The sequence below is a fragment of the Typopeltis vanoorti genome, chromosome 20 (assembly GCF_054136105.1).
Source record: "Typopeltis vanoorti isolate ZY-2024b chromosome 20, IOZ_Tvanoo_1.0, whole genome shotgun sequence".
Taxonomy (NCBI): domain Eukaryota; kingdom Metazoa; phylum Arthropoda; class Arachnida; order Uropygi; family Thelyphonidae; genus Typopeltis; species Typopeltis vanoorti.
The window spans coordinates 70,867,921-70,894,330 of NC_143568.1; the positions used below are offsets into that span (position 1 = coordinate 70,867,921).

Here is a 26,410-nt window from a genome sequence, read left to right on the forward strand (position 1 = left end):
CCCTGTCAGGCCATGTCCTGTTTTCAATAAACACGAACAACGAAAGCCGCCAACATGAAGTAAATTGTACTACAACATCAAACCTACACATTTGCCATGATGAGGTAGAATGCCACATTGTAGAGTCAAAAGAAATCACCTTGGACCCTCTTCATATGAACAATAATCTCACCTATAATTTGCCTGACTCTTTCAGCTCTTCTATCAGATACTGGAGATCGCGTGGTTCCACACACACACAGGTGTACAACAATAGAACTTTAACACAGACTATATATATATATATAAAGAATTGAATGACTAGAACCGAGATTTAAGTAAAAAGGTTTTAATATAAAAACACGACTAGTTTCGGCTTGTAACAGCCTTCATCAGGTGACATTATAAAAGAAAGAAAAAAGAAAAAACACTTAACACTGAAGGTTATAAAAACTATGAACAACATAGAGAGTCTCTATACATAATTAGCATGAAAACGTTGTAGTTGTATTTAAAGCTGTTCTTTTGTTTGTTGCATTGTTGGGAGAGTGCGTGCTTGCAGCATCATGTGAACGCCAGTACATGATTACAGCTGAATGACAATCTGGGAGGTTGTCACTCAAGTTATTATTTAGATGAACAGGATTGAAGATGATTTCTCTAGATTCCACGATTTTTCTCTCTAGTTCATCATTGCAACAGAAGATGTTAGTAGATTTTTCCCAGCAGACTTTGTGACTTTAGTTTTCATCATTAGGATTAGCCAAGAAAAGGATATGACTTGATAATGCACTGGCTCACTGTCTCTTGTAAGTAATGTTCCTCATGTGTTCTTCCATACGCAATTTGACAGGTTTGTCTGTCTGCCCAAAATAAGGAATATTACAATTACACAATATTTTATATACACCAGGGTATTCGAGTTGATGATGACAAGGTTTTGGGTGGCTTATTAAGAAACGGATCTTTGGAAGTGGAGTGAACAAGGTCTGATATTGTATTTTCTTAGAACTTTTGCTAATTTATGTGAACCTGTACTTATGTAAGGAATAGATATATTGCCTTTGAATCTATTTGTTTCTTCTAAGTGATGTCTAGGAGGATTAAGAAGGAATTTTTCAATGATTCTCTTGGAATATTCATTAACTTCTAAAGAAGTTTTTAGATGGTTTATTTCTGTAAGAAGTTCATTTGGATCATCCAGAAGAGAACGGGCTCTATGTCCCAAGGTGGAAATTATTCCAAGCTTATGAGGAGGGAAGTGATGGGATTGACTATGCAGATATCTGTTGGTATATGTGGGCTTTCTATATATCGATATTTTGAGTTTACCAGAAGAGCGAGTCAGTTTGACATCAAGAAAAGGCAAGGAATTATCCGTTTCAAGCTCGGCAGTAAACTTAATACTTTGATGTCGGCTATTGAGATGTTCGAGGAAAACCATAAGGGAATCATGTCCATGGCTCCAAATGATGAAGACATCATCTACATAGTGTTTTCAAACTTTAGGTGTTAAAATAAAGGAAGAGATAGCCTTGGTTTCAAAATCCTCTAAGTAAATATTTGCGAGTACAGGGGATAAAGGATTATCCATAGCCAGTCCATGATTTTGCTTGAAATTTGAAGTAACTGGACCTGATGCAATGTGTAAGCAAGACTAACATTTTTTTGGATAACTTGTCCTTGAGTAATGTTAGGACTTCATCTTTTGGGACATTAGTGAACAAAGAAGTTATGTCCAAGCTAGCCATGATGTCATCTTTGTTAACTGTAATATCCTTGATGTATGTAACAAAATCTGTAGTGTTCTTGATAAAGGATGGTGACTTGCCTGAAAAACTTTTTAGGTATGTGGCAAGATATTTTGAAAGGTTGTACGTCGGAGAATTGATACCTTCTATGATTGAGCGTAATGGGGTGTTCTCTTTATGGATTTTAGGAACACCATATATGCGAGAAATTAATGGATGGAGAGAGCATAGAGATAAGCAAACGTTTCGCTTATCTCTACGTTTGGGGGGGGGGGTACAAGTTGTGAAACATTCAACTATTCTGGAGATGTGATAGTAGGATGAAATCTCTTTGATATTCCAGGTGAGAAGATATGTTCACAGCTTAATGGAATAAAAGAGTGACAGGTATGATACACATCATGATTGTAGGAATGATTCTCTTGTTCTAATGAGAAATGTCATCCATACTTTTGACATACTTAAATTTCCATCCATAAAAATAGGATATCTAAACTCTCCTATGCAGGTCTACATCCCTAATTTACTAAGATGCTTTAAATGTCAGAAATATGAGCCTTCCCAAATTATGTATCATGGTTTTATCATGTGTGGTGGTAAAGAGCATGATAATAAGTCTTACTCCACAAAGAAACCTAAATGCATCAACTGTCCCAAGCATGCCAAAGGTGGAAGGATGAAAAAGGGGTACTAAAGATAGACCAACAGAATAGCTCATATCAGAATGCAAAAAAAAAAGCTAGTCATTCACTGAAATCCTCTTATGTTGAGGAGGTTACAGTTAAGAAAATATCAAAAAAGGACATTAATCTGTATACTTGATCCCCATCTGATAATTGGGACAAACCTAAACTTTATAATCATGATTGCTTTTCTTTACGAGGCATTAGTTGTCCAAGTTATTGTAGTCTAACTCCTAAATCTCCTGTTCTCCAGCAGAATGGAGAACAGGCCAGATCATACCCATCCACAAAAATGGAGATGTCAGATCCTGCACCAACTATAGACCTATCACCCTTCTAAGCCATTCCTATAAAATATTCATCAGGATTCTTCAAAACAGAGTTAAACATTCCTATGAAGAACAGGTGGAAGAAGAAGAGCAAATGGGATTTAGAAATAGTAGAAGCACAACAAATACAATTTTCACATTAAACAGATTAGCAGATCTTATGAGAAACAAAAATAAAAAACTCTACTGCTGTTTTATCAACTTCAAACAAGCTTTTGACTCGATAAACAGAAGCAAACTCATTAAAATTCTAGAAAACAGAGGATTTGACAAATACATATTAAAGTGTATCAAGAATTACTATTCAGAAACACAAGCAATAGTGAATTACAAAAACATAGAAACAGATCAAATAGCAATTAAAAAAGGAGTTATGTAAGGCTGTCCATTGTCACCATATTTATTCAACCTGTATCTAAAAGAAGTAGTAGATGAGGGACTACCGATGTGTGAAGGCATAACTTTCACAGAAATGGAAGAAATATAACACATTTAAAGTATGCTGATGACATAGTTATCACTACAGACAGCCAAGAAAAATATCCTGACCAAGCTGCATCAAACAAATATGATATGGAAATCAATTTTAATAAAACAAAACTAATGGTAATAGGAAGAAAAAGGGAAGCAATCCAAATGAAAATAGGAAACAATAATATAGAACAAGTAAAGCAGTTTAATTACCTAGGATCAATGATCACTGAAGATCTAGACTATTTCAAAACCATCAAACACAGAATCAATAATGGATGGATAACAATGGACAGACTACAAAAAATATGGAACAATAAAAGATTAAGCAAAGAACTCAAATTAAAGATATATAAAACAATGATAATTCCCACAGTACTCTATGGCTCAGAATGCTGGATCATAAGAAAAAAAGAAACTAAACTCAATACATTTTATATGAAATGCCTAAGAAAAATCGGTAGAGCAAACTGGAAAGAAAGAAAAACAAATGAAGAAGTCAGAGAAGAACTTAACTTTAAAGAAACAATAATTACAGCACTAAAAAAGAGCCAACTAAGCTGGTTTGAACATGTTTCAAGAATGAACCCAGAAAGACTACCAAACATATTATTAAATGGTAGAATTGAAGAACAGCCCAGCAGAGGAACACCAAGAAAGAAAGGGATTGACAACATTAAAGAAAGCACCCACTTAAACTCCATAATAGAACTAGAACTTCATAAAAAGACAGCAGACAGAAAGAAATGGCAAAAATTCATCTTTGAGGGACACAACCTGCCATGAATGGAAGAGAAGAAGAAGAAGAAATGAGAACCCACTTGTCAAAAAGACCATGACATATCAGATAATGTATTAAACATTTTTTTCCAGAGGAAGAGATCGACACTTGGCATCTGTGTTTCCAAAAATCAGTTTATGCTCACAAGCCAGACAAATGTAATGTCCTCAACCTCTAGGAAATTGGATAAGTTTACAAGCCAAAGGAATAGGAAAATTCTTATAGTGGAACTGTTGTGGATTCTTTCAATCTGTTAGTGTTGAGATACTTGTGTAAAAACATAAACCTTTCAGATTCTGTCTTCAGGAGACATATTTAAAACCATGTGAGGATCCCTCCTTAAGGCATTTAACTATTATTTGTAAAGACAGAGGTGGAGATTAACCTACTCATGGAGGAGTTGCTACTCTTGTGGGCAGCATTACCTCATTTCAACACATCCATTTTAACACTACTCTGGAAGTTGTAGCCTCTGTGAGATTTCTTAATATGATGTGTTCTTAATATGATATATATGATAATTAGCATTATTTTCTTAGTTTACCCAGACTGACCTTGATAATCATATTTCAGTTTCCTCAAACCATTAAAGTCACTCATTCTTATAGGTGACTTTAATAATTAAGAACCCCCCCTCTCTCTCTCTCTCTTAATAATAGATACAGCATCTTGTGTGTTATGCTGATATTCTATATACTCTACTCCTGTGCTATTCTTCCACTGTTTGTGGGATGTTGAAGAGAACATATGTGGAAACAATCACTTTTTTTTTTCTACTTCATGGACTCTAAAGTGGAAAATCAACCAGGCTGACTGGAAATCTTTTCATATCTTACCAAAATTTAATTCTGAGATAACTGATCAAACATCTGTTAATTATACAATGATGCACATAACAGATTGTATTCTCTAGATAGTTATAACTGCAATTTCATAAATCTCATCTTACTTTCCTCTCTGTCTGGTGAAACCCTAGCTGCCAAGCAGTCAAAAACGAAGACAGAGCATTGGGTATATTTTAGATATCATATCCCCTTCTACATCAAATCTCATGGTTTTAAGCGTGCTTGTGCAAAAAACCTGTTATATCATCTGTCAGTCTTCTAACCAGTGCAAAAGTGATATAAGATAAAATCTGGAAAATGCAAAGTGCATTTTTGAACACAATCGAACACAGCATTCATTTACCCTGGAAAATAATGGATATGTAATTGCTGAACATAAAGCAGTTTGATGCACTTTAGGAAAATGCTTTGCTAGAAGCTCAGCAAAAGCTCCATATCCTCCTGAATTTTTGATATTCAAAGAACAAGATAACAGAAGTTAAATTTCTCTTCAAGTGCATTAGACCTGTACAGTGAGCCATTCAGTTAAGGAGGAACTGAAAGGATCGCTTTTGCATTCTCCTGCCAGTACCTCATTACTTGATGACATCCATCATGGGAAAATTAAGCATCTCCTACCCACCCCCACCCTCCCATCTGCTGTTGATCTTCTCCAGCTGGCCTAATTAGCCGAGTAGTTAACATGCCTTTTCTCCAGCTAACAGGTCGTGGGTTCAAATCTCACTGCGGGTATGGATGTTTGTGGTTGTCTTACCTTGTGTACAGCTACAACCTTTTATATGGCCCAGTATGACCTTTGCTGTCCTTGCACCATTGAAACCATAAATCATCATCATCTCCTTCTCCTACTATACAATAGAATATTTACTGATGAGGAGTTTCCAGATTCATGATATAAGGCAATTGTCATTACCTTCTAATCATGAGGAAATGATCTGTCATATGGAAACAAAAACCAACTTATTGCCTTTGTAAATTCCTTGAGAAAAATGATTAATTCCAGATACCAGTTGTTCCAAATCTTATCCTTTATTGTTTTAATGGATAAGTGGTGTGAAACAGCAAACAGTGAATATTACTTCCATTTAATCTTTCAGTTTTTTACACTTGCTGAATTAATTAATTTTGCAAGTTTCATATTAAATTTATTGATATACATATATGAAGTGTGAAGAGTCCAGTCACGGAGGGAAAAAAATCAAAGGAAACAGAATATTCCAAGATCAATTCAACAATAGATTTCATTATGATTTTAAAGCAGACAAGGTAAACTATAAAATATATCTTATATTATAAAAATAGTGTATAAGAATACAGAATGATATGGCCTGATTGGCTGAGCACATAGTGTCTCTGCTCTCCAAACTATAGGTAATGGGTTTGGATTCTACTACAAGCATATGTGCTTGTAAATGCTTTTAGGTGGAAGATGAATTTCATTGCCTGGTGTGAGGTCATCACTTCTTCTTACTGGGAGCCTAAAGTGGCTTGAAAAAAAAAGCTACTATACTGTACGTTGATGACTTTTTCTGGATGTGTTCACATTAAAATAAACCTTAGTCCATCTACAAAGTTAATAATGTATGACAGAGTTATAATATGTGATGGGTGGGATTCACTTAAAAAAAAAAAAAGGTGTTGTACCTTTTAAATTCATTCATACTACTTTCACTGACTTCCTAAAACAGCAAACCATTTCAGTCATGCATTGCTCTGAGAGAAAAATCTAGCTCTCACCCCTTTCTTCACTGCATTCATTCTCAACTTCCATGAATGCCATCTCATTCTTTTCCCTTCCATTAAATGAAAAAGTCCATTTACGAATATCCTGTGTGACCCTTTCAGAAGTTTATAGTTCTCTATCATATCATCTTGCTTTATTCTGTTTGTTAGTGCCTACAGTCTGCAAAATCTTGATCTATCCTCATAAGCTATATTCCACAATCTCAATATTATTCTTAATGCACACCTTTGCACTGTACCTCATCACCTTGGAAACCAGAACATCAGATCAGCACAGTAGTCCAAGTGGAGTCCTATCAAATCCTTATAAGGCAAAATGATTTACTATCTTTACGTCAGTGTTTATTTCAGCCTTGCAGTTATCTTCTCATTTGTATTTGCAGTATTTGCTATATGCTCTGAATTTCATCTTCCTGTCTACTAATATTCCAAGATCCCTAGCTATCTTCAGTTTTTTCTAGCATAATCCCACCAGTATATATGCCACTGGATTGCTTAACACACTCAAGTGCTTAACTTTATGTTTACTAACATTGAACTGACAACCATTTTTACATGCCTTCAATAGAGCCTGTTCAAATCATTCTGCAAGTGCTGCATGCCAGCCACAATTCTGACTACCCTATCTATCTTTACATGGCATCTCATGCCCATTTAGGTTGGGTGTGCTGTCATGTGGCTTATGCAACCTGCACTACAAAATTCACATCAATTTGACCATATGATTGCATTTTTATTGATGTTTGAAAATTTTAAGAGTGCATAGTGCATCAGAACTGATCTTAATTGGTCCAATGCAATTAATTGTAGGATAATTTTGAATACTTTATCAAGTAATATAATTTTAAATATGGAAAACATAAAGGTCAAGTGAACAGTAGCTATGCTTCCTGCTCGAGAAGCAGAAAAGGTTTACATTTCATGATGAGATTAGATTATCATTAGCAAATATTAGAGTGAGTTAAGGATAATTTGAATTTTGATATGATATTTAAATACAGCCATATAATATGCATAGAAATTGGAAAATGTAATCACCTGGGATATTATTATTTTTCTAGATTGAACCAAAGAAATACTGAAATAACTAATTTTACTTATTTATGCACAAGTTCCAACCTCCTTAGACTATCATCATAGTCATACAACCCCCAAAAGTTCTGGTAGAAAACAGGACATTCAGTAGATCATCAACACTGTTTCCCATTATAAATATGGGCAAAAAAGTTATAAATTATTTATAGAAAATTATGTATATTATTTCTGGGAAAACTCCCATGTTACTCCTCTTAATAAACTATTATAATTACAGCTATTTTGCTTGCTTCAGTTTTCAGCTATTTTGCTTGCTTTCACAAAAAGACTGTGACATCACCTACACAGGTTCCACCATCAGGTCTTTATGGGCAAGACTACAAGAACACTTCCGTGACTGTAACATCCCTATTCCAGAACATTTAAAACTAAAAAACGCAACATCAAAAAGAAAAATCGTATACAAAACACAGGAAAAACGGAAATAGCTATTCACGCCCTTGAACAAAAACACACCCCGCAGATAGACAAGGCCATCATAATAGACAGACAAGACAATGAAACAATGCTCAGAATATCGGAAACAATAGCAATAAAGTGTGACGCGAACTTCATCAACGTACACAGGCCCTACATAATCTCCGAGGTTTGGAAGCTTCACAACATAATATTGAGGTCACAACCCCGACCAATAGGAGACAACACAAACACCTCTAAAGCAGAAGCACTCACCCGACCCGACATAGCTTCCACTTTCCCAATGTGTTCAGATGACGACCACGAATAGTCGAAACGGTCCACACCCCGTCAACCACCTTTCCCCTTCCCCCTCCCTATTTTAAAAAAATTAACCCTTTCACTTTTTCCCCACCCTATATAAAAGTATATGTTTCTATATATTACGAAAAAACCCGGGTTTTTCTAACTTATTCTACCAAACTGCCTACCCCCCCCGCCACACACACTCTGCAGTTTTCGACATCGCAGACTGAGGAAAAGCCACAACACCCAGAAAAAGGTATGTGCAATTTTCTATTCCTTAGGCTACATATACTTTTTAGTACATTTACACTCATAATGCCCTAAGAATCCTTGAGTAAATAGCCAATGACATTTAAACAGGGGTACTCCTAAACTGAAGCAAGCAAAATAGCTGTAATTATAATATTTATAGAAAATTATGTATTTAAAACTCATCTATATCAGTATCCTAAACATGCCAGTTCACACTTCATGCATGCAAAACAGATGAAATTCAGAAAACAAAAACAGCATCTCAAGACAAATGACAACGTTCAGTTAGATTGGTTGACATAATAACCACTCACAGCCACTGATTTCTTGGTGCTATTGTCTCATCACACACCCTGCCTCTCATATAGGTGATTAAAAACCACTGGAATGCTAAGAATTTGACCCTCAGCATCTGTATGTCTATTGAAATGGCTCAGACATGTCCATTTTTGTGACTGCACACTGGCTAATAAAGCGAATGTGATGCAATGTTTGTTGGTCGAAAAGTGTCCTCTTCATGAAAGATTAGTATATTATGTTTAATTTAGGAATCGTGCAAAAGCCAGGAAACAGTAAGGGGAAAGACGTTAACAAAAATAAATGCAAAAATATAATATTGGTGATATTACTGTTCCGTGGGTGCACTCCACATACCTAGCACACCTTGAATATATGCCCATACATACACACACACACACACATATACACGCATATATAACAGCAAACTTAACTGTTTTGCTTACTTGGTAGAAGGAGTAAAAAACCAAGTTTATAAAATTACTTGGTATCCTTAATATATATATATATATATATATATATATATTATATTTGACAAATTATATGCTTGTTTTAATTTTTTACCCAAGCATAAGCAAACAGAGTTTGCATTTCAGTTATGTTCACAGTTTATATGTACATAAGTAGATATGTACATATAAGCCATTTACTTCACAACATTCTGAAAAGGTCCAAACTATCGAAACTATCAAGACTAGTTTCGGCCTTTATTGAGGTCTCATTATTGTGATTCAGATCCAGGAAGATAGCAAGGTTAAATCAATGCAGAAGTCATCTTTTCTGTATACAAAATAGTAGTAACATGATTTCTAACCATATTATTAAATACTTATTACACACACACACAAATATATATATATATGTATATATATTATTTTTCTTCAGATTTTATATTACATGAGAAGATGCTTATTAGACAGTGCTGGTGTTCCTGTAGATTTAATGGAATCTGACCGCCGTCAGGATCAAGCACCTGCAATAGCTGGCTATGTAAAGCATTTATTACATACAGAGAAGTTGGAATCATCTTCAGTTCACCACTATATCAACTTGCATATTCAACTTCTTCCTATTTATTCTGGTAAGTTTGCTATATTGTTTACTGTAAAATTCTTAGTATCATAAATATACATCATCAAATTCTTGAATTCTACCCGCATGTGTTTGTATCTTAAAACAAACACATTGTTTCCCACTCTGCACAGATTTTGTTACAGTTAGTTGATATATTAAAGTATTCAAAGTAATCCTACAATTAATTTTATTAGACCAATTAAGATGAGCATTGATGTGCTATACACTCTTAAAACTTTCATATGTCGATAAAAATTATGTGGTCAAACTAACGTGAATTATGTAGCACAGGTTGCATAAGCCATGACAACACACCCAATAGAAATGGATATGCGACAAAACTGCATATCAGCTATATATGTCATCATCATCAAATTCCTGATATATATACCATCAAGGGGTGTCTTCTTTCACTACGCGTTATTCCTGCTTCCTATGCAGGCTCTGCGTGTTATTAGATACCATCAAGGGGTGTACAGCATATAATAGTACTACATGAAAAATTTACATCATTACAAACTTCCTATCTACAATTTTCTTCCAAATTAGTCTGTTAAATGTCAAGTCTCCAATATTATTAGGTCTTATATTTCTATCTTTTAAGGCACTTTTTACTGTATCAATCCACCTATATCTTGGTCTTCCTCTGGGTCTTTTTCCTGTCAACCTGGCAGAGAACATTTGTTTTGCTAATCTTTCTTCTCCCATTTTGTTTAAGTGACCATACTACCTGAGATAACTCTGCTAATGCATTCCTGGATGCTGACAATATCGAGTTCTTTCCTAATATCCTCGTTTTTAACATGATATTATCATTGATGTCATCTGTTCATGCCCCCTAATCTTTCTCAGGACTCTCATATCTGCGGTCTCTAGTCTTTAGTCAAGTGTTTTACTTCTAACCCAGCTCTCAGATCCATAAGTTAAAATTGGTTTAAACACTGTCTTGTACAAGGGCTGTTCAATAAGTAATAAGACTAATTTTACTGTCCCAAAACCACTCATCACAATATTAATTTCTGTGGAATAAAGAAATGTTGCTGTCTGTATTAACAAAAGAGTTTCATACATGGCGTGTATATGGGCTGATGTGCCAGAGTGTCATGTGACTAAACGCAAGCTTGTTTTGGCGCACCTACGAGCCGCGACCAGTTGTCGAAATGGAAGCGTCTTTGGAACAGCGTTATGCGATTAAATTTTGTGTGCATTTGCAAAAATCGGCATCGGACACTTTTAACATGATACGCGAAACTTTCCACGATGAAGCAATGTCAAGGGCAAGTGTTTTTCTCTGGCATAAAACTTTTAAGGAAGGAAGGCAAAATGTGGAAGATCTTGAATGTGAGGGAAGACCTTCAACGTCCATCATAGAGACAATGATCAACACAGCAGCGATTATCATCAAGGAGTATCGCAGAATTACAGTATGCCAGTTGCATGTTGTCTTGAATATTTTTGTGGGAAGTGTTCACTCAATCATGGCTGATCATTTGGGACTGAAACGTGTTTACGCCTGTTGGATTCCCAAACTCTTGACACCGGAGCAAATGCACAATCGAGTGGATGTGTGCACAGAATGGAAAGAAAGACTGGAACAAGAAGGCGACAACTTCTTAAAACGCATCATTACAGTAGATGAAGCTTGGTTGTATCACTATGACCCTAAAATGAAACAACAAAGCAGTGAAAGGAAGCATCCGTCTTCGCCTACCACCAAGAAAGCAAAAACTGTAAAATCGGCTGGTAAAGTTATGACCATAATGTTTTTTGACTATGAAGGCATTGTTTACCAACACGCTGTAGAACCCGAGAATACTGTAAACGGCTCATACTATGCGGATGTTTTACGGACAATGGAACAGCACGTCAAAAGGAAGCATCCATTGCTGAAGAATGGCTTCTTATTGCACCACGATAATGCAAGGCCACATATTGCTGGTTGTGTAGTGGACGTTTTGCAGAAGAAAACATAGATATCCTACCACACCCTCCATACAGTCCTGATCTCGCACCGTACGATTTCTGGCTGTTTCCTCAGCTCAAGAAACCACTACGAGGCCGCCATTTCGAAAGCAACAAAGCATGTGTAAAAGCTGCAGAGGCGGTTTTGAAAGAACTCTCAAAAAACAGACTTTCACATGTGTTTAAGAATTGGATGCAACGTTGGGACAAATGCATTGCGTCTCGCGGTAGTTACTTCGAAAAAGACCATGTAAATGATGACGATTAAAGGTAATCTGTTTTCTGTATAAATATAGTCTTATAACTTATTGAACAGCCTCCGTATATAGCTAATTTAGTGTTTTTGCTAAATTCTCTCTTATTCCATATAAATTTATTCAGTTGACTTCCTACCATACCAGCTTTATTGATTCTGTTGTCTATTTCCATATTTAACGTACCATCTTCACTAAAAATCATGCCTAAGTAGCTGAAATGTTTTACTTGTTCTATAAGTTCTCCATTCACAATGCAGTTGATATTTTCATTGCTTCTGCCTATTTTCATCGTCTTTGTCTTGTTATTGCTGACTTTCATACCATATCTATTACAACATTTATTCAATTTAGTCTGGGAATCTTGCAGACTTATTTAGAAGTATAACATCGTCCACATAAAGCAAAGAGATGACATCAACATCTCCAATTTTGATATCATGTTTAATACCACTTTCCTTCATAATGTGATCCATATAGATAATGAATAACAGAGGAGATAATGTACATCCTTGTCTCACACCAGATTTAACATTAAACCATCTTCCTGTACTTCCTTCAATTCTAACTGCTGACTTACAACTCAAATAAAGACTAAGTATTGCTTGATATAATTTTCCATTGACACCATATAACTGTGGCGTATTGAATAGCTTCTCTCTTGGCACCTTGTCATGTGCTTTTTGCAGATCTACAAAACTTAAATACAATTTCGCCTGAATCCAGCTTGTTCATCATCAAGCTTTTCTTCCACAATCCTTCTCAACCGTTTCTCAAGTATACTTGCATATATCTTACCAGTAACACTCGGGAATGAGATGCCTCTGTAATTCTCACATTCAATTTTATTTCCCTTTTTTATATATGGGTACTATGAGAGCTCTACTACAATCATCTGGAATTTTAGCCTCTGTCCAGGCCTTCTGAACTATGCAGTGCAGCCACTGTACGACTTTTATACCTCCATACCTGATCATTTCTGGTCGAATATCATCTATTCCTGCTGCCTTTCCACATTTCATGCTTTTGATGGTTTTTTCTACTTCAAGTATGGATATGTATTCCTGACTGCATGCCTGGTGCATGTTTTTTACCACTGTGCTGTCATCACTACTTGTTTCATTTAGCAGTTTTTCAAAGTAATTACTCCATACTTCAAGGATATCTTTTTATCATGTTTTCATGTCACCTTTTTCATCTCTTGTTCCTTTTACAGCACTCTTTCCCCCATTTCTGATCTTCTTCAACAACCTCTAGAATATCTTGCCACCTTCTTGATATTAATTTTCTATGTTCTTGCCAAAGTCCTCCCATGACTTCTGTTTAGCCATTTTTACACAGTTTTTAGTTTTCTTGCATTTGTCTCTGTATTCTCTAAGAACACAAGCTGACTTATTTGCGATTTCTTCTTTTTTTTCGCTGCCTCTTTAACTTCCTGTGTCCACCATGGAGTTCTGATTTTTCTATCTTTGCAGATAGAAAAATCAGAACTCTCTCTGGCTGAATCAATCAGTGTTTTCTTCAAGGGTTGCCACTGAATCTCAAGGTTTGTTTCCTGCTCTCAAACTCTTTCATTTTTTCTTGAATAATATTTGTGTATTTTAGTCTATAGTTCACATCTGAGAGCTGCTCAACTTTTATTCTCTTTAAAACTTTCTTACATGTTCTTCTTTTTAATATGAAATTCAATTTTATCTTGCTCAAGACTAAATGGTGATCACTTCCAATTTCAAATCCTCTGTACACTCGGGTGTCCTGCACCAGTGAGAAAACATCACTATCAACAGTAACATAGTCTTGAGACTTTCTTATTCCTTGCCTCTTCTCTCCATGTGAATTTGTGCACATATTTATATTAGAACATTATGTTAGTAATAACCAGTCCATGTCCTGAGCAGAAATCCAACAGGTATTTGCCATTATTATTAGCTTTGCTATTTTCTCCAAACATTCCTAAAATATTTTTGTATGTCTGACAATCATTTCCTACTCTGCTATTTAGATCCCTAACAAGCACCAACTTTTCCTTTTTCATTGTGTCAGTTGCTTTTTCTAAAGCATCAAAAAATTCCTCCACTTCTACCTTAGTAGAACCTTCTGTGGGACCATAGGCACAAACAAGTCTCATTGTCCAGTTCCCCATTCTCATATTTGTCCACATCACTCTACTTGATATTGCTTGCCATTTAAGAAGATTAGCCTTGTATTTAGTGTTGAATACTATGGCTACTCCTTCTTTTCCTTGATTGTCATTGCCTGAATATTACATTTTGTATTTATTGCTGAGAAAGATCTCACCAGTTTTGGTCTTTTTTGTTTCGGTCACCCCTATTATATCAATCTGGTACTTATCTAATTCCTCAGCTAGCTCCATTTCTTTGCCGTTCAGACTTCTTATGTTGATAGTACTGACATTGAACTCTGGTAATGTTCAGTTGGGGTAAGTTTTAGGATTTGTAGCTGACTTTTTGCTGTTGGGCCTGCTTCCCTGCAAAAACAACAGGCACTTTGTTTAACCATCAGTTGAAATTTTAACCATCATTTTAAGCCAATAAGAATACAATTTGATCGGCTAAATCCCAAATTGCTAGCCCATCCTCATCCATTCAGTTAGATACCTAACAGGATGCACCACGAGAATGTGAGTATTGGACATTAGGTCAGAAGCTCTGGTCGGTTCTCCGCATTCCTTTGAAGGCTATGTGTTTAATTTTGGTTTAAGCCAATCAGAATACAATTCAGTCGGCTAAATACCAAATTGGCAGCCCATCCTCATCCATTCAGTATCCAGGTAGATACCCAGCAGGATACACCACGGAATGTGAAGATTTAAAATTAGGTCAGAAGACCTGGTCGGTTCTCCGCATTCCTTTGAAGGCTATGTGTTTAATTTTGGTTTAAGCCAATAAGAATACAATTCAGTCGGCTAAATACCAAATTGGCAGCCCATCCTCATCCATTCAGTATCCAGGTAGATACCCAGCAGGATACACCACGGAATGTGAAGATTTAAAATTAGGTCAGAAGACCTGGTCGGTTCTCTGCATTCCTTTGAAGGCTATGTGGAGGTTTCCTCTCAGTTATATAGCTTTGACCCTTAAGTGCCCCAGCTATATATATACACACACACACACACACATATACATATTGCCCATCATCCAAAATGGACTGGTGATGTGCCATATATATAGTCCTTCCCATCCAGAATATTCACACCTTCCCATGGCCTTTTAATGAATGAAACTCTTCTTGTTACTTGTAGAAATGGGTAATTTAGATTAGTATTGCCAATTTATATCTTCCTCATTTGGAGGAAATGTCAGCCTACACTCCCTCTCCCTTGGGTGGTATTCAGCTTTCTTTGTTTAGTGAAGTATCAGCCTACTTATTAGCCACTGTAGGTCTTTAATAAGTAGACTGATACTTTTGTGGTAATTTTCTGGGTGCTTCTCCCCACTCCACCACAACAGACATGCAGCACAAGTATTTATCAACACTTGGTGATTCTGCAGGCTGGCTGTTAGCACATAGGACTGACTTAATGGTAATGTGTCTGGAGGCCTTCCCAGCTAGATAGCAAATAATCCTCTTATTACTATATCAATTTATTTTATTATATTACCAAATGTCTGAAGAGAGAGAGAGAGAGAGTGTGTGTGTGTGTATGTATGTGTGTGTGTGTGTGTGTGTGTGTGTGTGTGTGTGTGTGTGTGTGTGTGTTCTGGGGCCTAGTACCAAAGGGATACCGTCAAGGCCAATCATGGGTCAGTGACTAGTCACTCTCTTCGTGGAAGCTGTGTTCATGTACTTTTCCCTATCATACTACATGCTTCTTCCTTTATGTATGATTATCAGTTATGAAAGATGTCATCAGAAATTATTGGTAACCCTGTAGATCATGAAAAATTTCATACAAAAACAGCAAAAAAAACAACAACATAAAAATTCCATGGAAAAAGTTCACTCACAAGCACTTTTACACTTCACTAACATTTATGTCCTCATTTCAGACTCAAATGATATGCACTGCCAGTGAGATATAATAATCCTCCTTACAGAACTACAACTGTTAGCTTCAAATACCATTCACCTGAATTATTCAAAACTACTGAGTTGAAGGATATTAAAAATCCATTACCCTTTGGTACTTGGAAATTGAGTTTGGGTTTTGACCAGAGAGCTTATGAGAATGCAACCTTTGTCATCAGAGTTGCTTTGATACTGCACTACTTAAAAGACTCAGTCTGCTTAGAAGCCCAGGTGTTTTTCTTTTATTATTATTATTATTATCTGAGACCTCCAGGGAGTCAAGGACTCATCGGGAAGCTATAAATCACCCAAACCAGCTGTCATACCTTCCTTTAAATTTATTCACACTAGATGCACTCACCACCCCTAAAGGCAAATTATTCCACTCATTTACTGCTTTTGGGAGAAAATCCTATCTCTTAACCCCTTTCTTGACTGTAAACAAACTTAACTTCCATGAATGCCCTTGTGTTCTCTCCCCACCTTCCCTATAATGAAGAATTTCATCAGATGATATCCTGTAACACCCATTCAAAAGTTTATAGACCTCTGTCATATCACCCCCCTCTTTCTCCTCTTAACCAGAGTCTTCAATCCGTACTCGCAATCTGTCCTCATAATCTGGATACAATCTTTGTAACTCTTCTTTGCACCCGCTCCACATCTTTATCCACTTGGAATCCAGGAGACCATATCTACACACAATAATTCAGGTGTGGTCTTATCAAAGCCTTATAAAGAGGCAAAATGACTTCCTTATCCTTACATGTCATGGTTCGCTTCAACATCGCAATTATCCTCTGAGTTGTATTTGCAACTTTTGCTATGTGACCTTTGAACTTCAAATTCAAATTATGCCAAGATCCCTTGCCTCCTCAGTTTCTTGTAGCATAATTCCACTAATATAATATGCCACTGGAACTCTAATCATGCCAAAGTCCATAACTTTTCACTTACTAACATTAAACTGACAGCCATTTTTGTTTGTCCAAATTTCCAGCCTATTCAAATCCTGTTGTAAATGCTGAATATCAGTAGTATCCCTGATTGCCATGCCTATCTTTGTATCATTGGCAAACAATTGTATATCTGATATTAGACCTAGCCTGAGGTCATTAATGTATAGATTGAACAATAATGGCCTAAAGACTGAACCCTGAGGTACATCACTGGTCACCTTAAATCTAGCAAATTCACACCCACTGTATACCACTTTTGATATCTGTCTGTCAACCCTCTGATCCAAGTCAAGAGTTTATATTCCGGTCCCATATTCTTCAGTTTATGCAACAGCCTTTCAAGTGGCATCCTATCAAATGCATTAGGAAAATCCAACATTATCATCGTGCATCCATTCTCTTTAACCTACTCGGCTGTAACATTGTTATAAAATATGAACAAATTCCTGAAACATGACCTTCCTTTAGTAAACCCATGCTGCTCCTTGCAGATTATAGCTTGTTTGTCTACCCATTTCTGTATGCGAGTTCTTACCAACTTCTCTAAAATCTTCACTACCACTCCAGAGATACTGATAGGTCAGTAGTTAGACACATCAGTTTTTGCATCACCATTGTACAGTGGAACTATCAACATTCCTTCCATTCCTGTGGTATCATTCCTGAGCTGAGACTCAAGTTATACAAACATATGAAAGGCCTTGCCAATTTGGCTGAACATTCCTTTTGCAAATGGGCTGATATTCCATCTGTCCCTATAGACAAATTCTTATCCAAGTTATGGAACATCTCTTTGACCTCATTTTCATAACCTTTAGCTCTACATCCAATGTAGCAGTAGTACTGTGCACCATGTTACATACACCTGGTTGATATTTCTTAGCAAAGTGAGCACTCATTACTGAACAATTTCATTAGCTTCCGACACTAGAGTACCATCTGCATTCAATAAAGTTATTCTTTCAAATTCATTCTATCTTTTGCTTGCAGCATAACAATAAATTTTTTTTTGTTTTGCCTTTATTAGTACTTTTACGGTTTCATTGGCCTAATAGATGTTGTGTCCACTTTCAATATTATTCCTTATATCTCTATATCAAGCCGCTAAAAGTGAAGTCTTTTCTACAAGGGTCACGTGGTATCTCTATCACACAAAGAAATAGCCTCAGGGTAGAGCCAAAATTCAATGTGACAGAGTCCTCAAACCTTACTTCTCTTAAAATCCTAAGAAATTTATATTTTTAGACTGCGCCACTTAGAATTATTAGATTAAAGATATAACTCAATCAAGAAGTAAGTTAGAAGATATACTCATGTGACCTAGGGTTGCAATCATGTCCTTAACTTTATTAAATTAAACTACTGCTCAGATCCATAATGAGTTTCACAAGTGGCGCATCGAATTCTATACACAGACTCATATATTTAGTTAAAATCAAGCAAGGTTTATTTGTTTGTAAGATTACAGTTTAACATACAAGAACAATCATCACTCTAAATAAAACACATTTTAATCTAAATCAATTAATTAGCTTGACTTCATCAGATATGATCTCTGAACACATTTTTTTCTCAAGTAAATTCACACAAAGGTAAGTAATTCTATATCATCTAGATTACTACTAAATTCCAGTATTTAAATTCTCTACTAACCACTGGTAACATTAACTATTCTTCAACATACAAAGATTCAGTTTCAGTTAATAACCATTCCCTCATAACTTTCTATAAAACACACGTGCTACAGTCCTGACCTATACTTGTATCTGAGTCCTTCACTAATAAAGCTTCACATATTAATACATATTCAGATTACATTCATATAAATAATGAACTTTACTTATCTCCACTCGATGGTACCTCTATCCGTCTGCATCTGCTTTAGTCTATCCTCTGTTTCATTAGGACATTTCTTTGTTTCCTTCAATCTACCTCGGGTCAAGACCTCATAGTAATTACCAGCTTAGACTTCAGGACGCGTACATCTGCTGACCTTTCAATGGCATGGTCTGCTGCTACTTTCCGGGAATCTAGGACAGGGTTACCCGCTGTAACATCGTCCTAGTCTAGAGGTATCGTTCGGCCATCCCTGAACCAGCACCAGACTAACCTTCACCACTCGAGTTAATGTGAAAACGCCACACGACGAAAGACCAAGAGACCGAAAGGGGGGTTCCTAACCCTTTTATACGTTCACCCTATCGGTAAAAAAAACACTTCGCTGTTCATCCGGCACCTCGATTTCCTATGTCACATGACCTCACAATGTCCGTTTTCTCCGTGCTTGTTCACTCACACGACCGCGAGGGGCAATCGTCAGCGTGTCCTTGAACCTTGGACTATCTTTCACACAGAATACGTTCTAGTGTTTCTTTTATGAGTTATTCTTACATCGAATTTAATATCAACACAAAACCTATAACTCTTAATTTACACTTTGTCTCAGTCAACTTTCCTTTATACATATTTATCTAATTCCCCCCTTTTTTTTTTCTTTTACATTTTAAAATTCTCCTTGAGCTAATTAATTATTTCTTTCATCTTAAATCAATGAAATCTATATTCTCTAAAGTTTAGAATGATACCCACTTAGTACAAGCATGTTTACTTAATTATTTTTCAGGGTTTTTACTTCTTTGCTTGTTAAACCATGATAAGTGGAATTTTAACATTCTTAACTTATCAGGGTATAACAATAGCTGTTTCAAACTGTTTGTCTTTACCAGATACTAGGCAAGAACTTTTATGAGGGGAAAACTCTTTCAGTACTATAGCAGTTTCATGTTGGAAAAGTAAAAATTGTAAATTATAATTGTTGACAGAAAAACCTAGAAGGTTTTATATGTGGCATTGCAAAACTGTTGGATGAAACAATATTAAAAATACACTCTTCCTTCATAGCCAAATATTTCTGGCCTTAAAAGTTTCAAAATTGATCAAAGAGCTTATAAGAATACACCCTTTAGAATCAGAGTTGTCTTGGTATTGGACTATTTAAAAGACACAAGCTCTATCAGGAGCCTGTATGTTTAGTTTTTATTAGTGCTTTTGATTAAGGTTTTTCTGACCTGATAGCTGTTTCTAACTGTTGATTTTCATCACAGATCAGATAAAGAAATTTTCTGTCCTCATAAGGTTTCTGCTTAGTCTCAGATGAGAACCAACAGTTCTAAACAGCTATCAAGTCAGAAATGGAAAGCATGTTTTCTTGTTAAGCATTTACAGTATAACCTTGTACCTCAGTGAAATATAATTTCTTTTCTTAATCATGTTTTGTCATTAAATGACGTTCCATCATTAAAAAGCGGGATCCTTCACAAGATTCATTGATACAAGTTATAAAAATTAACACGATATTGGAGAGGTCGTTTACAAAAAGCCAAATTGCATCACTTTATTTGACTACTCTGGATTTGATATGGTTGTAAAAGAAGTTTAAAAAAAAAAAGACTTTTTTTTTTTTTTGCTGTGATATGTAGTATATTATAAACCATCGTATGGTACATGGTAAGATTCAAATAAACTGCCAAAAAGAAAGAAGAAAAATGTTTTGACAAAGCAAAACATAGATGTTTTGCTTTGTCAAACACAAAACACAAACTCAACATTAAAAAAGATATATTCCAACATGAACTAAAATAGATTTAAAAATCTTATTATAGATGACAATGCTGATCCATCAGAAAGTAATGACATTATTACCCAAAACCTTTTACAATACTCACTTGAAATAGCTGGTACCACAGAACAGAAACAAGACAGAATTTCTGAAGAAACTAAACAGCTGATGAAGAAATTAAGACAAATGAAATAATCAAATAACCTACAGAATAAAATTGAATACACCGAATTGTGCAAAACGATCAGAAAACATATCACAGAAGAAAATTCAGTTGTAAATTCCTACAACAAACAATTGAAACCAACTGTAGTCTCAAAAAAGCCAAACAGCAATAAACAAATGGTTGCTGTCAAACTACAAGATAGGACCATAACCAGAGATAGATATGCTATTGCAAAAAGAATTGAAGAATTTTACACAGTATTATATCAGGATGATGAATTAAATGAAGAAGAAGAAAACTGCGAAATAGTGAAGTATCACAGATTCTACCAGAATAAGTTATGTGGAGCATCCAAAGCTTTCAAAATGGAAAAGCTGCCGGTGAGGATAGAGTTATAGCTGAATTTCTAAAAGCAGGTGGAGAAATGATCTAGAAACTCTTAGCAAAACTATTTACTTTATGCCCGAAGAAATGTGATGTACTAAGAAAATTGAAGAAGGCTACCCTGATTCTGCTGCATAAAAAAGGTGAAGTAGAACACTTGGCAAACTACTGACCCATCAGTGTACTATCAGTGGTTTGCAAAGTGTTCACAAAAGTCTTAGCTCATAGGCTTTCTACAACTCTGGACCTAGCAAAACTAAAAGAACAGGCAGGCTTTCGAAGGGGCTTTAGTACAGTGGATCATATTCAAGTTGTACAACAGATTATTGAACAGTGTAATGAATATCAGTTACCATTATGTCTTGGTTTTATTGATTATGAGAAATACTTTGATATAAAAACTTGTGCAATACTTAAAGCATTACGAAACCAACAAGAAGAGGAGCCATACATCAGGACCATCAAATCAGCATACACCAATGCCAGAGCAGCAATTCATTTCAATGGAAAATTCTCTACTGTGGAAATACAGAGAGGTATAAGACAGGGTGACACAATATCCCCAAAATTATTCACAGCATGCCTAGAAGAAATATTCAAACTTCTTGATTGGGAAAGGAAAGGTCTGAAGATAAATGGAAGATATTTAAGCCATTTATGCTTTGCAGATGACAGTTACCTTTACTTCAACTGCGCATGAATTACAGACTCGTATCCATGAACTCCAAATTGCTAGCAAAACAGCTAGACTAAAGATAAACTTAAAAGAAGACCCAAGTTATGTTCAATAGCTATGTCCAACCTTAGCTATTGAAATAATAAAAATCAATAATGATGAAATTAAACAAGTAGATCATTACATATATATAGGACAACAGATATCAATGGAACAAAATATCATGGATGAAATTAAAAGATGCATGATGCATGGGTAGAAAGCATTTGGAAAATTACATTCAGTATTCAAAAGCCAACTACCATTATGCTTGAAAAGAAAAGTTTTTAGCCAATGTATTCTACCCATATTGACATATGGCTGTGAAACATGGACACTAAATGCAAAGGAAATTTAAAAATTAAGAACAACGCAATTTGGCAATTTGGGATTTAGCCGACCAAATTGTATTCTTATTGGTTAAACCAAAATAAAAAATGATGGTAAAACATGACATAATTTCATGCCGGCTGGGGCGTCGCCCAGTTAAACAAGGCCCCCATTGTGTTTGTCATTGAACCAGGTCAAACAGCGAAAAGTCAGCTACCGGAACAAATCTGAAAACAAACCCCAACTCAACATCACCAGAGTTAAAGATCGGTACTATCAACGTAAGAAGCCTGAATGGCAAAGAAATGGAGCTAGCTGAGGAATTAGATAAGTACCAGATCGACATAATAAGGGTGACTGAAACAAAAAACACCAAAACTGGTGAGATCTTTCTGAGCAATAAATACAAAATGTTATATTCAGGCAATGATAATCAGGGAAAAGAAGGAGTAGCCATAGTATTCAACACAAAATACGAGGCTAATCTTCTTGAATGGCAGTCAGTCTCAAGTAGAGTAATGTGGGCAAATATGAGAATGGGGAACTGGACAATGAGACTTATTTGTGCCTATGGTCCCACAGAAGGTTCTACTAAGGTAGAAGTGGAGGAATTTTTTGAAGCTTTAGAAAAAGCAACTGACACAATGAAAAAGGAAAAGTTGGTCCTTGTTTGGGATCTAAATAGCAGAGTAGGAAATGATTGTGAGACATACAAAAATATTTTGGGAAAATTTGGAGAAAAGAGCAAAGCTAATAATAATGGCAAATACCTGTTGGATTTCTGCTCAGGACATGTACTGGTTATTACTAACACCATGTTCCAACATAAAAATGTGCACAAATTCACATGGAGAGAAGAGGCTAGGAATAAGAAAAGTCTCATTGACTATGTTATTGTTGATAGTGATGTTTTCTCCCTGGTGCAGGACACCAGTGTGTACAGAGGATTTGAAATTGGAATTGATCACTATTTAGTCTTGATCAGGATAAAATTGAATTTCATATTGAAAAGAATGACATGTAAGAAAGTTTTAAAGCAAATAAAAGTTGAGCAGCTCTCAGATGGGAACTGTAGACTGAAATACACAAAGATTATTGAAGAAAAAATGAAAGAGTTTTAGAACAGGAATCAAACCTTGGAGATTCAGTGGCAAACTCTGAAGAAAACATTGATTGATTCTGCCAGAGAGGAATGTGGTAAGGTTGTCTGCAAGGATAAAAAAAAATCAGAACTCTCTGGTGGACACAGGAAGTTAGAGGCAGTGAAGAAAAAGAAGAAAGCATATCAAAAGTTCCTGTCAAATAAGTCAGCTTGTGCTTTAGAGAATATAGAGACAAATCAAGAATGCTAAACACTGTGTAAAACTAGCTAAACGAAAGTCATGGGAGGACTTTGGCAAGAATATAGAAAAGAAATATCAAGAAGGTGGCAAAATATTCTGGAGGTTGAAGAAGCTTAGGAATGGTGGAAAGAGTGCTGTAGAAGGAGTTAGAGATGATAAAGGTGACATGAAAACAGGAGAAAAAGATATCCTTTAAGTATGGAGTAATTACTTTGAAAAACTGCTAAATGAAACAAGCAGTGATGATAGCACAGTGGTAAAAAACACTGACCAGGCATGCAGTCAGGAATACATATCCATACTTGAAGTAGAAAAAGCCATCAAATGCTTGAAATGCAGAAAGGCAGCAGGAGTAGATGATATTTGACCAGAAATGTTGAAGTATGGTGGTATAAGAGTCTTACAGTGGCTTCACTGCATAGTTCAGAAGGCCTGGACAGAGGGACGAATTCCCGATGATTGGAGTAGAGCTTTCATAGTACCAATATATAAAAAGGGAAATAAAACTGAATGTGAGAATTACAGAGGTATTTCCCTACTGAGTGTTCCTGGCAAGATCTATGCAAGGATATTTGAGAAACAGTTGAGAAGAATTGTGGAAGAAAAGCTGGGTGAAGAACAAGCTGGATTCAGGCCAAATAGAGGGTGTCAGGATCAGATCTTCACTTTACGACAAACAGTCGAGAAAGCATGGGAATATAACAAAGATCTGTATTTAAGTTTTGTTAATTTGGAAAAGGCATATGACAAGGTGCCATGAGAGAAGCTATTCAATACGCTGCAGTTATATGGTGTCAATGGGGCATTATATCAAGCAATACTTAGTCTTTATTTGAGATGTAAGGCAGCAGTTATAATTGAAGGAAGTACAGGAAGATGGTTTAATGTTAAATCTGGTGTGAGAGAAGGATGTACATTATCTCCTCTGTTATTCATTATCTATATTGATCACATTATGAGGGAAAGTGGTATTAAACATGATATCAGAATTGGAGATGTTAATGTCAGCTCTTTGCTTTATGCGGATGATGTTATACTTCTAAATAAATCCACTACAAGTCTGCAAGATTCTCTGACTAAATTGAATAGCTGTTGTAATAGATATGGTATGAAGGTCAGCAATAAAAAGACAAAGACATTGAAAATGTCAACTGTGTTGTGAGTGCAAGAACCTGTGGAACAAGTAAAACATTTCAGCTACTTAGGCACAATTTTTACTGAAGATGGTAAATTAAATATAGAAATAGACAATAGAATCAGCAAAGCTGGTATGGAGGGAAGTCAATTGAATAAATTCATATGGAATAAGAGAGAAATTAGTCAGAACCCTAAATTAGCTGTATACAAGACAGTGTTCAAACCTGTTTTAACTTATGGATCTGATAGCTGGGTCAGAAGTAGAACACTTGACCAAAGACTAGAGACCGCAGATATGAGAGTCCTGAGAAAGATTAGAGGCATGAACAGATAGCATCAATGGCAATATCATATTAAAAACGAGGATATTAGGAAAGAACTTGACATTGTCAGCATCCAGGAAGGCATTAGCATAGCTAATCTCAGGTAGTATAGTCACTTAAACAGAATGGGCGAGGAAAGATTAGCGAAACAAGTGTTCTCTGCCAGGTTGGCAGCAAAACGACCCAGAGGAAGACCAAGATATAGTGGATTGATGCGGTACAAAGTGCCTTAGACAATAGAAATATAAGATCTGATAATGTTGGAGTCTTGACAAGTAACAGACTGATTTTTAGGAAAATTGTAGATAGGAAGTTAGTAATGATGTAATTTTTTCATGTAGTACTATCATATCCTGTACACCCCTTGAGGGTACATGGCAGGAATTTGATGATGATGATGACAATTTAGTATGGAAAGAAGTATGCTTGGTGTCACAAGAATGGATCACAAAAGGAATACATGGATAAGAAATCAAACCAAAGTAGTGTCTAACATCATAGGAAGTGGGAATGGGCTGGGCATATTGCTCGAAGACAAGATCAACACCGGCAGTGGATCGACAATGACTGATAATGATATATATATATATATATGTATGCAGTTTTAATTAAATTAACTTAATATTCATTTCAGTCAGTATTTGTGTATGTTACATAATCTGAAAAGATTATGTAAAAAATCTTTTCTCTATACTAAACATGGAATATTTTTTAATTACTTACTTGAGGCCTCCAATAAGCAGGATGGCTGTCTCATGCAGGACAATGAAATTCATCACTTATATACAGTACTGATTATCTGACCCCATTCAGAAAGCAATTTTTGTTTGACTATTTGAAGGATCGTTAACTGATTACACTGTTTGGAGAGAATAGTAGAATGAACCACTGAGGAGGATATAGTAGAGATGTTAAATGAACAATTAATAAAGGTATTTCATCCTTGTGAAAGTAACATCATGCAATACTTGAGAGCATTGGGAAGGAAAGAGAGCACTGATGGTGAGTGAGCAGGAGTTATATGAGGAATTAAGTAAACATGATGTCAATAAGGCTAAAGGACTGTATACCACCGAGTGCATTGAGGGAATATACCAGGCAGTTAACAATAGCTTTAACTTACTTCTTTAACAGGAGTCTTGTATTGTATTCCACACTGAGAAAGTATGACAGTTGGTATGGGTGAT

At 35.8% G+C, this 26,410-nt stretch overlaps 1 protein-coding gene across 1 annotated transcript in view; it reads left to right on the forward strand.

Moving 5' to 3' along the window:
• The window catches only part of LOC150095553 (proteasome adapter and scaffold protein ECM29), a 691,438-nt gene that overhangs the window by 205,418 nt on the left and 459,610 nt on the right, over positions 1 to 26,410 (forward strand). The window contains exon 15 of the mRNA XM_090409825.1: positions 9,814 to 10,009. Within this exon, the coding sequence (XP_090265951.1) occupies positions 9,814 to 10,009 (196 nt within the window). The remainder of the gene's footprint in view (positions 1 to 9,813; positions 10,010 to 26,410) is intronic.